The following is a 16,779-nucleotide window of genomic DNA, read 5'->3' on the forward strand; positions in this document are numbered from 1 at the left end:
ATATGTTTATCCATTAAACTAAATGTAATGAATGTAGGAAAATAGGCTCACTTTCTACAAAATGCCTGCATGTCCTCCTTTGTTTCTGGGATTGTTGCATTTTATCCTCTCCGCAGTCCCATCCTTTTATTGACGTTGCCTGTTTGGAATATTTACAGAATGGAAATGTATTGCCGCGAACTGACAGAGAGATTTGAAGATGTGTGGATCGTTTCGGGGCCTTTGACGTTACCTCAGATTGATGAGGATGGGAAGAAAAGAGTCACCTATCAGGCAAGTGCTTGACACCCTGTGAACTAGGAATGAACGTGTTACTTGGAGTGGCTAGGTTCGAGTCCGGTAGTGCCTTAGAGACCAATAAGATTTTCAGGGTATAAACTTTCGAGAGTCAAAGCTCCTTTCCTTTGATACCAAAATCTGATGAAGGGAGTTTGACTCTCGAAAGCTTTTAACCTGGAAATGTTGTTGGTCTCAAAGGTGCTACTGGACTTGAATGTAGCTTTTCTACCGATATGTTCCCTAGTTCCCACTTGCTTCTTGAGTTTTGGGGGTAAAATCAAAAGTGTCTTCCCTTTTCTTGGGAAACTGAAGGAAAAAAGCCCCTCTACCCCAAATCAAACAAGAAGAGTTGGTTTTTATATGCTGACTTTCTCTGCCACTTAAGGAAGAACCAAACTGGCTACAATCACCTTCCCTTCCTCCTCCACAGCAGACACCCTGTGAGGTAGGTGTAGGGTTGCCAACCTCCAGGTACAAGTTGGAGATCGCCAGCTATTACAACTGATCTCCAGCCGATAGAGATTAGTTCACCTGGAGAAACTGGCTGCTTTGGCCATTGGACTCCATGGCATTGAAGTCCCTCCCTTCTCCAAACCCCACCTTCCTCAGGCTCTGCCCCAAAAAACCTCCGGCCAGTGGCCGGAGTGTATAAGAAGAGGTTAGATGGCCATCTGTCAGCAATGCTGATTCTGTGACCTTAGGCAGATGATGAGAGGGAGGGCATCTTGGCCATCTTCTGGTCACTAGGGGTGTGGAGGGGGGAGCTAGTTGTGAATTTCCTGCATTGTGCAGGGGGTTGGACTTGATGGCCCTGGGGGTCCCTTCCAACTCTATGATTCTATGAAGAGGGACCTGGACACCCTAGATAGGTGGGGCTGGGAGAGTGTGACTAGCCCAAGGTCACCCAGATGGCTTTGTGTGTAGGAGTGGGGAAAAAAATCCAGTTCACCAGATGAGCCTCCACCGCTCATGCGGAGGAGTGGGAAATCAAACCCGGTTCTCCAGATCAGAGTCCAGCTCTCCAAACCACCACTCTTAACCACTACACCACACTGGCTCCCGTCCTCCCATAGTAACTATTAAACAGTTGCCGGCCTCAGTAGTCATTTTGCGGTGATGAACTTTCTCAAGAATCCAGAAGCGCCCATAGGCTTAACAAGGTTGCAGACCCTGGGATACACTGTTAATCAAAGTATTCTTCCTTTCTGTTTCTTGCACTAAAGCTAAGGGCATTAACCTAAAGCTTCATATACGTGGATCTAAATTTGATCTGTTGCTCAAATTCAGTATCTCCGTAGTCACATGCTGTCCGTTTGTCTGCCTTGGGAAAGGCCTTGGTTGCAAACGCAGGTTGATAATTTAAGAAATGCATTTGCAGAATATAAATATATGTTCCGGAAATGTGCAATAAAATGCCAGCAGGAAGAATCTGTTCTGTGTCACTGGAGAGGTAGAAGCAGATTCTCCATCTTTGTCCAGGGCAAATCAAAATGACAGCGTCATGTTTTGTACATTGCGGTTCTCCAGAGAATGTCAGTTTGGAGACTTTTGTCCGCTAGCAGATTTTTGTTTCTATATGCATCATTTCGCAGTCATTCCCCCCCCCTCCTACGCAATACTCAAATTGAACACAGACTAAATGCATAATTTAGAACTTTATCGCCAGCAGTTGCCACAATGTCGAGTTTTCCTGTGCTTGCTTTATCCCTCAGTGAAAAATGTTGTTTTTTTAAATTGCTGGAATGTTTAAAGGGACAACCAGGGGCATTTTTAGCTACCCATGTTTAATCTAGTCAACAAAAATTGCAAGTAGTTGGATCAAGACTTAAAAAGAAAGTGTTTAATAAAGCTAACAGGATCGCTTTAATATATGGTTCATTCTCAGTAAGCATTTGGATGGCCCAGGCTAGCCTGATCTCATCAGATCTTTGAAGCTAAGCAGGGTCAGCCCTGCTTAGTATTTGGATGGGAGACCGCCAAGGATGTCCAGGGCTGCTACACAGAGGCAGGCAATGGCAGAAGAAGAGCTGGTTTTTATATGCCGACTTTCTCTACCACTTAAGGGAGACTCAAACCGGCTTACAATCACCTTCCCTTCCCCTCCCCACAACAGACACCCTGTGAGGTAGTTGGGGCTGAGAGAGAGTGACTTGCCCAAGGTCACCCAGCTGACTTCATGTGTAGGAGTGGGGAAACAAATCAAATTTATCAAATTAGCCTCCGCCGTTCATGTGGAGGAGTGGGGAATCAAACCCTGTTCTCCAGATCAGAGTCCACCGCTCCAAACCACCGCTCTTAACCATGACACCACTCTGGCAAACCACATCTGTTTGTTTCTTGCCTTGAAAACCCTATGGGGTCACCATAAATCAGCTGTGATTTAATGGCACTTTCCACCACCATGTACAATGCAGTTTGGAGGAGAGACAGGTCATTGTTACAGATACTTCTGCTATAGTATCCTAAGGCTGATTCTCACATTTCCATTTGGCATGGAAAAGCACCATCAAGTGACTTTAACCTGTTCATTTTGCTTGGTAAATATCTTTCTTGATGACACCCTACTGCTACGATATCTGGCTTTTAATATGCAAGCCAAATCCAAGTTTTCAGAGGTTCCCCAACAGCATGAAGGTACATTGAAGAAAACATTTTTTTCTTTAAAAACTGCCTTCCTAGATTGGATTTCTTCACTAATCAAGGATCAGACTGCTTATTCTTCCTCTGGGGTTAGCCAGAGGTTGCCTTGATTCACTACATCTGTCCCTTTTGCCTCTTCCTGTCTTTCCTGGAAGCTTTAAAGTTCACTGAACAAGGCATATAAAAAAAAGGAAATTCTGCAGCCTCTGTGGATGGTTTATTCTGTTGCTACACTACCTTTAGAATTAGTAGTTCTCCATAACAAAGAGCCTGAATGTAAGAGTTTTTGAATTAGCTTATTAAGCACACACATTAATTAATATCTTCTGCCCTGTTATTTAATTATAGCTATTCAGTTAAGCTCGTCTTTCGGTGCCAAATATGTTGAATTAGCCAATTCACTAAGTTTTAAAAATGTGGAACTCCTGTAGATGATTGAAGAAGAGTTGGTTTTTATATGCCAACTTTCTCTACCATTTGAGGAAGACTCAAACTGGCTTACAATCACCTTCCCTTCCCCACAACAGACAACCTGTGAGGTAGGTGGGGCTGAGAGAGCTCTAAGAGAACTGTGACTAGCCCAAGGTCACCCAGCTGGCTTCATGTTAAGGAGTGGGGAATCAAACCCAGTTCTCCAGATTAGAGTCCATCACTTCAAACCACCAACAGAAGCTCCGTTCAGACAAGACTGAGGTGCTACTGATCAGTGACAGATCTTCTTGAGGACTGAGGCATCAGTCTGTCCTGGGGGGGTGTTGTTTTCTCCCGAAGGAAAAGCTTTGTGGCTGGATCCTTGCCTACAGCAGGAGGATCAGGTCTCCTCCATGGCCCATTGTGTCTTTTGTCAGCTTTGACTGATAGGTCGGCTATGGCCATTTTTCACTAAGCATGATCTGATCATGGTGGCCCCGTAGGGTTTTCAAGGCAAGAGACGTTCAGGTGTGGTTTGCCATTAGCTGCCTCTGCATAGGAATCCTGGACTTCCTTGGTGGTCTCCTATCCCAGTACTAACCAGGGCCAATCCCGCCAAGTTGGAAGGCTTTAAGAGGGGAGTGGACATGTTCATGGAGGATAAGGCTATCCATGGTTACTAGTAAAAATGGATACTAATCATGATGCATACCTATTCTCTCCAGGATCAGAGGAGCATGCCTATTATATGAGGTGGAACACAGGCAGGGTAATGCTGCTGCAGTCGTCTTATTTGTGGACTTCCTAGAGACACCTGGTTGGCCACTGTGTGAACAGACTGCTGGACTTGATGGGCCTTGGTCTGATCCAGCAGGGCTTTTCTTATGTTCTTAGCTTCCAAGATCTGATGAGATTGGGCTAGCTGAGACCATCCAGGTCAGGGAACTGTCTCCTTGTCTCTATACATCTCATGCCTTTGCTTCAGCTTTGATGAGAACACTCATGAAGCAGAATATAGAAGCCCCTTGGGGACTTGGATTTCCCCAGGTGTTAACTTGGAGCTTAGCAGAGACATCTGCCAACAAAGCCCTCTCAGATGGGAACGCTGAGCATCCATCAGCAGGAGGTACACTGTACAAAGCACCTGAGAACAACTGTGATCGGTAGCATAATGGGTCTGCCGTGGCAAACACCATATATTGCTGAAAAGAGTGAAGAAGAAGAAGAGTTGGTTTTTATATGCCAACTTTCTCTACCACTTAAGGAAGAATCTGACCGGCTTACAATCATCTTCCCTTCCCCTCCCCACAACAGACACCCTGTGAGGTAGGTGGGGCTGAGAGAGTTGTGAGAGAACTGTGACTAGCCCAAGGTCACCCAGCTGGCTTCGTGTGTAGGAGTGGGGAAACCAACCTGGTTCTCCAGATTAGCCTCCACTGCTCGCCTGGAGGAGTGGGGAATCAAACTCGGTTCTCCAGATCAGAGTCCACTGCTCTTAACCACTACACCACGCTGGCTCTCCCGCGTAGAACGGCAACCTAAAAGCAACAAAGTCTAATGAGGTGGAGAATTTTGCACAGCTCTGCTGCTATTCCTCGTTCCATAAAAGATGGTTGTAATAAAGCTCCAGCAAGTGAGCTAGGCCTGAGGTGGTATCAGGTAGGATAATGTTTTCTGTAGGAAGACAACTGAGAGGTTGGTGTCATCCCTCAGGTAACAGCTTTTGAAGAACTGCTAAATTCCAGGGAGCTGTTCTGGCCTTGGAGCCACCTGATTGACAGCTGTGGACTTCTGGGGCCGTTTATGCTTGGTAATTACCAGCGCATTCCAGGCTGAAGTGCCCCACATATTTGTTAGATTTCTTCACGCTGAACCTCATCCCAGACGTCACCGCGAAGCCGGCGCATACCTGCTTCACATTTTTTACGAGCCCCTTTAACGAGACCTTTTGTATTTGCTCCGCCCCCGCATCGAAGCATCCCCTCAAGGAAGCATGCAGAATCACACAGCCACGGCTTAGCTATGCAAACCACTATTGTGAATGGCTATGCGGATGAAGGAGCAGGCGAGTGGTGGGGGGGTGGAATTTGTTTTTCTCCTCTTGCATCGGGACCGTGAATAGTCATTTTAAAGGTCGGATTGAAAAAAGCAGCATTGAGCGAGGAGCAGAATCGAACCTGCATAAATGGCCTCAGAGGGGCTGTTGAAACAGTTTGGAACGGAGAGAGTGAGCTGAGAGTCCGTGAAGCACAGAAAGAGCTTGAAGCAGCTAGGTAGACCCGTGAGCTGTCTGGAGAGGATTTTCTCCTGAGGAGTTGATCCCTAAAAGGTTTCGGAGAAATACCTCTGGAGTCCAGAGTGATCCCAGTCCAGTTTAAGGAATAAACTGGTGAAGTGTTGTTCTCTTTTTACAGTTCCTAACTCCTAAAAACTGAAGAAACATTGTGCTTAAGTAAATTTTGAGTGAAAACCAACCCAAAACTGTCAACCAAAAGACCTCGGTGTGGAATCAAGTGTCAAGCAGCTATAAGTGAAACTTAGCAGTACCATCTGAAACCACAAAATATCTCTTGTTATCTCCACTTATGTATGAAGTGCCTACTCTTTATTTGTCTGTGACCAGCCATATACCTTTTCTGAATCCTAGCTTGCCTGCTCTTAACCTCGTCCTATGTTGCTGTTGAAAATAAAATCTGCTGTTTTAAATGTGTGCCTCACAAAGCCTCTCGGGTGCCATCAATTTCTGAAGGTCATATTAGTTTTGAAAAATTGATCTCTCCCTCGATCCGTGACGCCTCTCAGGAAAAACTGTCCTGGATAAACAGCTAGATTTGAGTCCAGTAGCCTGTCTGCCTTTTCCTCTGCTTCCTTACTAGGCCGCGTATTTTCAATTCAATCGTTGCTCCCACAAAGCGGGATTACAGCTGAACATCAGCTAGATTGGAGTCCAGTAGCACCTTAGAGACCAACAAGATGTTGGGGGGTATGAGCGACAGCTTCGCTCACCTGAGCAGGTGCCAACCTGCAAACAGGGAAAATCAGTAACTGCTCATGGATGTGCCTTCTCTGTTGTGGCCCCCACCTTGTGGGATGGTCTGCCTGAGGAGGTCAGGAAGGCACCTGCTCTCCCGGCTTTCCTCCGACTATGCAAAACTGATGGACTCCATAAAGGAAGCCACAGCCCTCAATTTGCAGGACCTGAGCAAGGCTGTTAAAGATAGGATGTTTTGGAGGACACTGACCAAGTCCTATGAGGAAAGGTTAAAGGAGCTGGGTATGTTTAGCCTGAAGAGGAGAAGACTGAGAGGGGATATGATCACCATCTTCAAGTACTTGAAGGGCTGTCCTGTAGAGGATGGTGCCGATGTTGCCCCAAAGGTCAGACCAGAACCAACAGGTTGAAGTTAAATCAAAAGAGTTTCTGTCTAGACATTAGGAAGAATTTTCTAACAGAGCGGTTCCTCAGTGGAGCAGGCTTCCTAGGGAGGTGGTAAGCTCTCCTTCCCTAGAGGTTTTTAAGTAGAGGCTAGATGGCCATTTGTCAGCAATGCTGATTCTATGACCTTAGGCAGATCATGAGAGGGAGGGCATCTTGGCCATCTTCTGGGCATGGAGTAGGGGTCACTGGAGATGTGGTGGGGGGAGGTAGTTTGGAATTTCCTGCATTGTGCAGGGGGTTGGACTAGATGACCCTGGTGGTCCCTTCCAACTCTATGATTCATAGGGTTGCCATGAGTCGGAAGCGACTTGACGGCACTTAACACACACGTGCAAAACTGAATTATTCAAGAAGGGTTTTCTACGCAGGCAATAGGGTAGCACTGTACAAAATTATTCACAAAAATACTTGGACAAATTATTAGGGACTGTGTTCTGTTTTACTATGTATAGTTTGCTGTATGTTGGCTCAGACTATGTAATTTTGCATCATTTAACGGGTCTTGTTAACACTTGTGTTTTGCTTCAGTTCTGCTTTTTTTTAGATTTCTGGTTGGTTCTACAACCCAAATCCTGTTTCGCTGTTTATCGAACATCCCATCCTGTTGATTGTGTTGACTCACTCTGTGCACATTCACCTTCAGTCCTAGTGGGAAAGGCGAGACTATAAATAACATAAATAAAAATAATGGGGGAAAAAACCCTTCTCTGGGATTCTGATGCTGTCTCCGGAAGGAAAGGGTTGCCGCGGCACAGAGAGCATTTCGTGGTTGCCGTTGCGGTGAATTTGATAATTCTTCTTCTGAAGCAAGGAGAGCTGTGCAGGGCTGGGTAATGTGTGCTAGCAGCTAAGTCTTGATGGAATTTGATTTCTATTGACCGTATCCTGCAGGAATCTCAGGTAATTTGCCGTCTCTGGGGCAGAGCTCCCTGTGACAAAAGGCACGTGCTTTCCTCTGATTTTGTTGACCGTGGCCACGTTGCCTTGTCCGGTCGCTAGAGGGCACTGACTCCGTTAAGACCTTGGCACGTTTCTTCCCTTTCTTCATTTCTGCTATTGAAAAGGTAGCCAAAACGTCTCTTTTAAGGCTGCGCTCTTCATTTGTCTTTTTTCAGGTCACCCTCCGCAGAGAAGGGTTATCAGATATTGCTGCGTACCGTGGCTAAAATGCCAAAAACGCTTTATCTTGGGGAAGATTGTCAGGCAAAGCTTTGCTGCCACGCTCGAGCTCTCCAATTTTAGGAAACGGCTTGGTAAAAAATGAGTTTTCTCTCCAAGGTCAGAAGGATAAGTTTCTCTGTGGCTTTTCACCTTTCTTCGTAGTAGTTGGTGACACCATTTACCTGTTTGACCCAGAGGGGTTTTTGTATGGCCAAACGTAATTCCTTTGAATAGGTCTGTGTATTCTTTGCCCATATCTTCCACAACCCCAGGTGACCGCTTAGAAACACATTTTGTAACTGGGATAAGTTGCGTAAATTAAACAAACTTGCTATTAGCCAGCGTGGTATAGTGGTTAAGAGCGGTGGTTTGGAGCGGTGGACTTTAATCTAGAGAACCGGGTTTGATTCCCCACTCCTCCACATGAGTAGCGGGGACTAATCTGGTGAACCGGGTTGGTTTCTCCACTCTTCCACATGAAGTCAGCTGGGTGACCTTGGGCTAGACACAGCTCTCTTAGAGCTCTCTCAGCCCCATCTACCTCACAGGGTGTCTGTTGTGGGGAGGGGAAGGGAAGGTGATTGTAAGCCTGTTTGATTCTTCCTTAAGTGGTAGAGAAAGTCAGCATATAAAAACCAACTCTTCATCATCATCATCATCCTGGTAGAAATAACTGTGTCAGTTTTAAAAACTGTGTTAAGAGTAACCAGGGCTGGGCAGGGCACATGGTTAGGAGGATAAATTCTCATTAGAGCATAACTCGTGGAGCCTATCAGTCTAGCCTTTGTTGTCACTGAGAACCCAGGTGGACACACAGTCTAACTTTGCCTGTCTCGGTCCCCTGCGTCCTACTAATATCAGCCAGGTCAGTATTGGTTTTCTTTTCATCAGTCTGGCACTAGCGAAGCTGCTTCGTCATACTGGTTGGATTGCTGGCAAAGTCACCAAGGTTTTTTTATTTAGGAAAGGGACGGAGGAAAAGGAGTCACCCAGAGTGGCCTTTCTTCTCTTCCCCATCTCACCATATTAAAAATAATCTTTTGAAAAATAGAGCCACGATCAGTAGTAGTAGTAGTAGTAGAAGAAGAGTTGGGTTTTATATGCCAACTTTCTCTACCACTTAAGGAAGAATCAAACCGGCTTACAATCTCCATGCTTACTCAGCGTGGAAGGGAGACCACCAAGGAAGACTGGGTTTACTATGTATTGGAAGGCAATGGCAGGCCACCTCTGTTCATCTCTTGCCCTGTGGATGGGGTCACCATGAGTTGTTGGTGATTGACAGCACATTCTTTTTTTAAAGTTAGGAATTTCGGTCACTACACTAGCTGGAAATACATCGCCAAATAAATTAAACCCGATCAGCCCCAGATACCCGCAGGAACAGCAGAAGTGGGAGAAGCAATTACACTTAACCTTTGTTCCATGTACGCGACCAATAATTGGCAGTGGCGCTGATAAGCAGACACAGTGCTGTTTCCCAAGCATTGTAATTATTTGCTTTGCAAACTTATCTGTCATAAGAGATTGGCTTTCCCCCCTCTCTTCATTGATCCACTAAGTTGCTGCAGCTATTTTAATTGGGCCAGCTGAAAAATGGAAATAAGAGTGTGTTCAAAGCAAGAAGCAGAGCCAGAACATAACAGAGCCAGAACATGTATTAAATTCTCAGCCGATTTCAGGGAGACGTGGCTAAAGATGGAGTTGGCGCTCCTGGAGGAAGTATGTTGTTCTCAACCACCGCACCAGCCTTTGGAAGGCTCCGTGAGTGCAAAAAAGTACAATTTAGCAGCAGCTGAAGGCTGTTTATTTCATTTTTGTAGATCAACCTACTCAGTTTGAGTGGGCTGCCTCTAGCAGTGCGCCATTCCTCTATCGTACCTGTTTGTCACAGGCCTTTTCTACCCACTGAGTGGACCCACACAGCCTCTTAGGATTTTGGGAAACAGTTTGTTTTAAACGGTGAACCTTCCCCTCCGTCACAAGATGTTCTTAGCAGTAGAAAAGAGCAAGAGACTTGTAGCACCTGAAAGACTAACAAAATTTCTGGCAAGGTGTGAGCTTTTGTGAGCCACAGCTCACTTCTTCAGATACAGCTAGAATGGGAGTCCATCTATCCTTAAGTAGAGAAGAGTGAATTAGACCAATTACCAATGCTAATTTCTCCACACCCACACATGAAGCCTGCTGAGTGACCTTGGGCTAGTTACAGTTCTCTCCGAACTCTCTCAGCCTCACCTTCCTCACAAGGTGTTTGTTGTGGGGAGAGGAAGGGAAGGCGATTGTAAATCGGTTTGATTCTCCTTAAAAGGTAGAGAAAGTTGGCATATAAAAACCAACTCTTCTTCTTCTTCAACTTGGAACTTTGATGTTATGCTAGGTACCTTCCCCTCCTCTACAAATACACCTGCCCATATTGGATGCAAAGAACAGGCAGGGGTGCTGGTTATCTGCGTGGCCGTTCTTATTCCACCAATTTCAGTTTGTGGTTTCCAAAGTGGAAACTGGGCACCTGGGAACTCTGTATCCCAAGGGAACCTGATTCTAATCCTCAAGGATGTAGAAGGGGGATCTTGATTCTTATGGCACCTGGGGATAGATTCGGTGATCCAGGGATTACTTTATTTGTCACAGGTCCTCAGAGAGCTGTGGCTAGCCCAAGGTCACCCAGCTGGCTTCATGTGCAGGAGTGGGGAAACAAATCTAGTTCACCAGATTAGTGTCTGCCGCTCTTAACCACTACACCACTATTTGCTTGAAGAACACAAGTAAATAACTACCAGGACTGAGGACAATCTCTTGAAACTCACCTTTTAAAATGCAGAATGATACATCCACATGGAATATGTATAAGTTAGATAATGCCCAGTTTATTCTGTGTATGGCAGATGTGCAGAACTTGTCCTTTCAGCTAACAGTGTTTTGGTTTTTGATTTGCCGTAAATGTAGAATCTTTTTGTATAGGAGACCAGAATAAATGCAGCCTTGTATCTCCTAATAACCTATCAGAATATCCAAGATATGTGAATAATCAGAAGTTCAGAGACATCTCAATGCTACACACTTGGTTAGGCTGACATGTAGATTGGTTTGGAGCAGAGATGCGCGGCATGAATTCAAATTGGCTGGAAATCCCAAACACCTCAGAGTTGTAGAGTGAGAGAGAGAAAGTCATTTAAAGATAATAAAAAGATTTATTTTTAGGTTAATATATGCCGGTCATTTCTGCCTGGGTTCAAAATTTCTCAAACTAGCTATGGTCCTAAAAACAAAACAAAACCCCTTCAAGTTCTTGTGAAACAAGAATCTTAACATGCTGTTTGGTTGCTTAACCCCGGCTGAACTCCGGTGTGCCTCTTAGAGCACGATGTGCCCCTGACTCGTACCAAGTAGCGCTGCCTTTTCCTTAAAAGCGTGCCGGCTTTTAATCACAGCGTGCCAGCGATACCATAAAAGGGCCACTGCTGTTCTCAGAGAAGGGACGAGTCGCTGCTTCCGCTCACACCAGCTCTTTAAAGATCATTCTCCGCATGCGGAGAGGCTGTCACAAATCAAAGGAGACATGTGCACTTGGATAGCCCTCAGATGGTTTCTGTTCAGTTGCAATAAGGGCACATGCTCACGGTGTTTCTTAGGCAAGCGGGGAGAGAAATGTGTGTCAGGGCGAAATAATAGAGATTGATGTGGGAGCGCGGAGGGGCGAGGTTCCTTCTTCCGCTAGATGGCACTAGGGCATCAGTTATTTGGTGCTTTGTATATTATCATTTTTGCAGAATGAAGACAGGGTTTTCAAACCAATACAGACATAGCTTATTACCAGGCTGAAGAATGTACTATAATCAACAAAGTTCGTTTTAGTTGTGTTCTTGTGATGGAAAAGTCGTTTCTCGCTGCCGCATTGGTCAGTATGTTAGTAGCTAGATTCTCCTCTCCTAAGCACTGATGCTGCCCCCTCCCTTTACAGCCCCACTTGTAGAGGGGAATCAAAAGATCGTAAGATCTAGAGAACAGACGAATAGTTTATTTTAAATAATTAAGATTGTAAGTTAAAAATATATAAGAACATAAGAAAAGCCATGCTGGATCAGACCAAGGCCCATCAAGTCCAGCAGTCTGTTCACATAGTGGCCAACCTGGTGAATATTATGTAGAAATATAGGTGATTATTATGTAGAAATAATATTGGTAGTTAATATAGAAATATAAGAACTGTAGGTATACTATAACTAAAGTTCTTTTATACTTCTAGGCGGATACAATATAAGCCCTATGGTTAGCCATAAGTAGAAAACTTGGAGATAACAAGATATAGTGTGGAGTAGACGGTAGAAATGAAAATTATAATGGATGGTTAGTTAAAGATTAAAGCAAGGCATAGTTTGTAATATGTTAAATGTTATGTAGTGTATGTTGTGTGTTAGGCTGGTGTTTTTGTAATTTGTAATTTTAAAAATTAAAAATTAATTTTAAAACAAGATTGTAAGACCTAATCCATAGTCACCTTTGCCCCAAATCCAAAAGCTCTGGTGTTTCCATCAAGGAGCTGTAGCACTGTGCAAATAGCAGCTGTTCAGTTGTTGTGAGCCTGGGAATTCTCCAGATTTGCAGCTGTGATTTCACATAGTGCGCACACACACGTTCTGTAACATTGAAGAGAGCAGGAGATCCTTGTACCTTCAGAGGCCTGTGTTGGATTCAAACTTGCAAGACTAGTCCGCCATAAGAGAGATCGACCTGAGTGAATTTTTAACAGGCAGTTTGAACCAATCAGGGCAATGCTGAATCCTCCCTTAGGAAGAAGTGTGTGCGCTCCTTCCCTCTTCACACTGCTCTATATCCATGCACACAAATCTACAGCATACATATAACATGGAGTTAAGATTTCATTGCAGAAGCTACATTACAGAGTTGTATGAATCTAGTTTCATAGGGTAGGCGTGTTGCTCTGTAGTAGAACAGGGAGACTCGAGTCCAGTAGCACCTTAGAGACCCATAAGATTTTCAGGATGTAAGCTTATCTGACAAAGGGAGCTTTGACTCTCAAATGTTTGTACCCTGAAAATCTAGTTGATCTTCAGGGTGCTACTGGACTTCAATCTATCAGGTCTGAATCTACTCTGTCTACTACCTGCTTGATACAGTGGCTGTGATAAAAGGATTTTCCTGACCTGAGCCAACAACTAGAGCCCATGTTTGTCAACATCTAATATGACTTACCGTATTTTTCGCTCTATAAGACGCACCTGACCATAAGACGCCCCCCCCCCAGCTGGCCGTCGGATCGGGGAACGCCGGCGCGCGCTGTCCCGACGCGCCCAGCGGGCTCTGTGTGGCCCGCCCGCCTCCCAGCTGGCTGTCGGGACGGGGAACGCCGACTCGCGCCGTCCCAAAGCACCCAGCTCTGTGCGCCCCACCCGCCTCCCAGCGCGCTGTCCTGACGCTCCCAGCTCTGTGCACCCCACCCGCCTCCCAGCTGGCCGTCAGGGCGGGGAACGCCGGCTTGCGCCGTCCCAACGCACCCACCTCTGTGCGCCCCGCCAGCCTCCCAGCGCTCTGTCCTGACGCGCCCAACTCTGCGCCCGGCCTGCCTCCCAGCTGGCTGTCGGGGCGGGGAACGCCGGCTCGCGCCGTCCCAACGCACCCACCTCTGTGCGCCCCGCCAGCCTCCCAGCGCGCCGTCCCGACGCTCCCAGTTCTGTGCGCCCCGCCCGCCTCCCAGCTGGCCGTCGGGGCGGGGAACACCAGCTTGTGCTGTTCCGGTGCGCCCAGCTGGCTGGCGGGAGGGGCGGAGGTCCCTCCGCCCGGCTCTGGGAGTCCCAGATGGACCGGGCTAGGGTCCATAAGACGCACATTCACTCCATAAGATGCACAGACATTTCCCCTCACTTTTGAGGAGAAAAAAAGTGTCTTATGGAGCGAAAAATACGGTAAATCTAGTAGAAAAGAACAAGAGTCCAGTAGCACCTTAAAGACTTACCAGATTTCTGACAGGGTATGAGCTTTCGTGAGCCACAGCTTTTCAGACACTTTGGTATCTTAAGAAGGGAGCTGTGGCTCACGAAAGCTCATCCCCTGCCAGAAATCTGGTTAGTCTTTAAGGTGCTACTGGACTCTTGCTGTTTTCTACTGCTGTCGACAGACTAACACGGCTACGCATCGTGATCTATCACCATGGCTTAAATCTGAGGGCGTGTGTTGGTCATAAGCCCTTGAGGTGTTGGTTTAAAAATGGTTGTTTTTAAGAAATTCACAGTACCTTTCTGCAATTGTAAAGAAAGCGGTGTGTGTGTGTGTGTGTATGTGTGTGTCAGGCATTAAAATCCATCTCTTTTTAGTAAATATTTTCTGTTCTTGCAATCACAGTAAATTTGACAACTGTTTGTTTTGATCAGTTTAATGGCAAATCAGTTGTATAGGGCTCAAGAGGGAACTTGAGTAATCAGAGGTTCTGGGACAATCTTTCAGCAAAAGTCATCAAAGCCATTTTTGTCCGGCATCTGTTTAACTGGCTGTTGATAGAATGTTTTCACCAAGACATATGGTACAAACATAAATCACTTTCACACTGGTATAACTGCTCCGGCTACCTTAAAACCAGCCCCAGAATTGCTGTTTTCTTTCAAAGCTGTTCATTCTTCATAAATGCTATAATATTTAAAAATGCTAAAAGTGAAAAAAATAAAATATAAACTTGTTCATTGTGGGGTGAAATAGTGGGCAAGCATGGAGGGACATTGCAAACGGCTTCCAAAAAACTCGAGTAAGTTTAGAAGCGAGTTCCCTTTCAGAAGGTTTGAGAAGCACTGTCTGCCAGGGTTCCCTGGAAGAAGAAGAAGAAGAGTTGGTTTTTGTATGCCGACTTTCTCTACCACTTAAGGAAGAATCAAACCGGCTTACAACCACCTTCCCTTCCCCTCCCCACAACAGACACCCTCTGAGGTAGGTGGGGCTGAGAGATCTATGACTAGCCCAAGGTCACCCAGCTGGCTTCATATGGAGGAGTGGGGAAACCAACCCGGTTCACCAGATTAGCCCCTGCCGCTCATGTGGAGGAGTGGGGGAATCAAACCCGGTTCTCCAGATCAGAGTCCACAGCTCCAAACCACTGCTCTTAACCACTATACCACACTGGCTCTCAGCAAGCGTGGCCATCCAACTCTGAATTCAGTTTTCAGCTCAGTCACTCCTTCATAGAAGAAACACATTTATCTAAGGATACCTTATTAAGTATGGGAAAAAGAGAATCTGTATTAACCATCAAGAATTATATTTAAAAAATAGATTATTCCAGCTCTATAATGCGTGCTCAGAGAGTATGCTCTACCCAATTTTTGGGTGTCCTTCCATCTCTGCGAAACCCAGCTTATTTTAGCAACCTAACAGTCCCTTCTTACTGCAGAGCTTTTATGCTCGCTAGTTTGAATGCCGCTCCTTCGGCAGTGTTAAATGGAAGATACGCTACCTTATTCAGATAGACTTTATCCATGTGATCCGAAGAGAGTTGACGTACTACTTCATACGATGTTGGAATGTTCCTAGTACAATTCTTATCGTGATCAATGGATTTCCCCTATTTTAATCAAATTACCTGCCACCGTAACAAAAGATAAAATACTCCCCTTTTTGCTGGTGGATAGAGATCCAAGAACAGTAGCCAAGTATCTCTCCACCATACTTTCTTTAAAGAAATAAAGGCTCCCCTTTTACTGCTCAAGACCTTTGGGTCAAGGGAGCTTGAAAAAGGAAAGGAAGAAATACGTTCCCTTACAGGCTTTCTAGAAAGCCAGTTCTGGTCTCTGTGCAGATTGTCGGCAAGGATGAAAGCTGTTATGTTTTTCTGTGCTGTGTTTCTGCATGTGTGTGCTTTGTGTGTGTGTGAGAGAGAATGGGCCACTGGTAGTCAGTTAGCATGTGCCTGTTTTTGACAGCTTGCACGAGAAAACCACAGTTGGCTTGATGCTGGAGCCGAGGAGTCTTTGGTGTGGTGCAACAGATCCTTCGGTGCTTGCTCTTTACATAGAAAGTGTTAGCTGTGGAAGTGGGGGGATTATGGCCTAGTTTTGTACGAGTTTGAGTGATACAATCTCTCTGCTCTGCTGACAGGTAATTGGAAAAGACAACGTGGCCGTTCCTTCGCATCTGTACAAAGTGATCCTCGCCAGGCGAAGTGCGGCGTCCCCCAGTCCTCTGGGGCTAGGGGCCTTCGTCGTACCCAACAATCCTATCGGCTTCGACCATCAGCTGCCGGAATTCCAAGTCGGCATTGAAGAGCTGGAGAAAATGTCAGGCCTCGTCTTCTTCCCGCGGGTGAATAAAGACAAGGACGTCAGGGATATCTGTGAGATCGACACGTGCAGACTGATGAGCTTAAACGAGTTCACTTTGTACATCGCCGCGCGGAAGCTGCAGAGCGCTCGGACGCTAGAAAGGTTGGGGAAGATCATGTCGGAGCTGCAGGAGAAAGGGATCGAGCCCGATGAATATCTCTTGAAGGTTTACAAGAAGAAAGAGGAAGAATTAGCAATGCAGAAGACGACGGAAGCCAGAGAAGGGAAAGCTGGTTAATTTGGTCAGGTTTCTGCAGTGACGGAGCTCCTGGAGTAGAAGTCTGGTTCTTTGGTGTGAGAATTATAATATCCCCTTTGGTACAGGGTGGCAATAGAGCGTACGTTGACTGATCTGTGCCCTTTTGGAAACCAGTTTATTCACAATTGCTTCTAAGGATACTGCAAACATTGGAAATGGTTACCTTGGGGTGATACAAGTGGAACTGGTCTGGAGGGAACTTCTCTTTTCTAACATGGTGCTTTAAAAGTGATATTCCATTTTCTTTTTGGGCTCTTAAGATA

The 16,779-nt window shown here is 45.7% G+C and overlaps 1 protein-coding gene across 1 annotated transcript in view; it reads left to right on the forward strand.

Annotated features, from left to right (window-relative positions):
• Positions 1–16,495, forward strand: part of EXOG (exo/endonuclease G) — a 29,330-nt gene extending 12,835 nt beyond the window's left edge. The window contains exons 5-6 of the mRNA XM_056857128.1: positions 159–273; positions 16,034–16,495. Coding sequence (XP_056713106.1) covers positions 159–273; positions 16,034–16,495 — 577 coding nt within the window. The remainder of the gene's footprint in view (positions 1–158; positions 274–16,033) is intronic.
• The last annotated feature ends 284 nt before the right edge of the window (positions 16,496–16,779 follow it).

Source organism: Euleptes europaea, chromosome 11, assembly GCF_029931775.1.
Source record: "Euleptes europaea isolate rEulEur1 chromosome 11, rEulEur1.hap1, whole genome shotgun sequence".
NCBI classification, from domain to species: Eukaryota; Metazoa; Chordata; class Lepidosauria; order Squamata; family Sphaerodactylidae; genus Euleptes; species Euleptes europaea.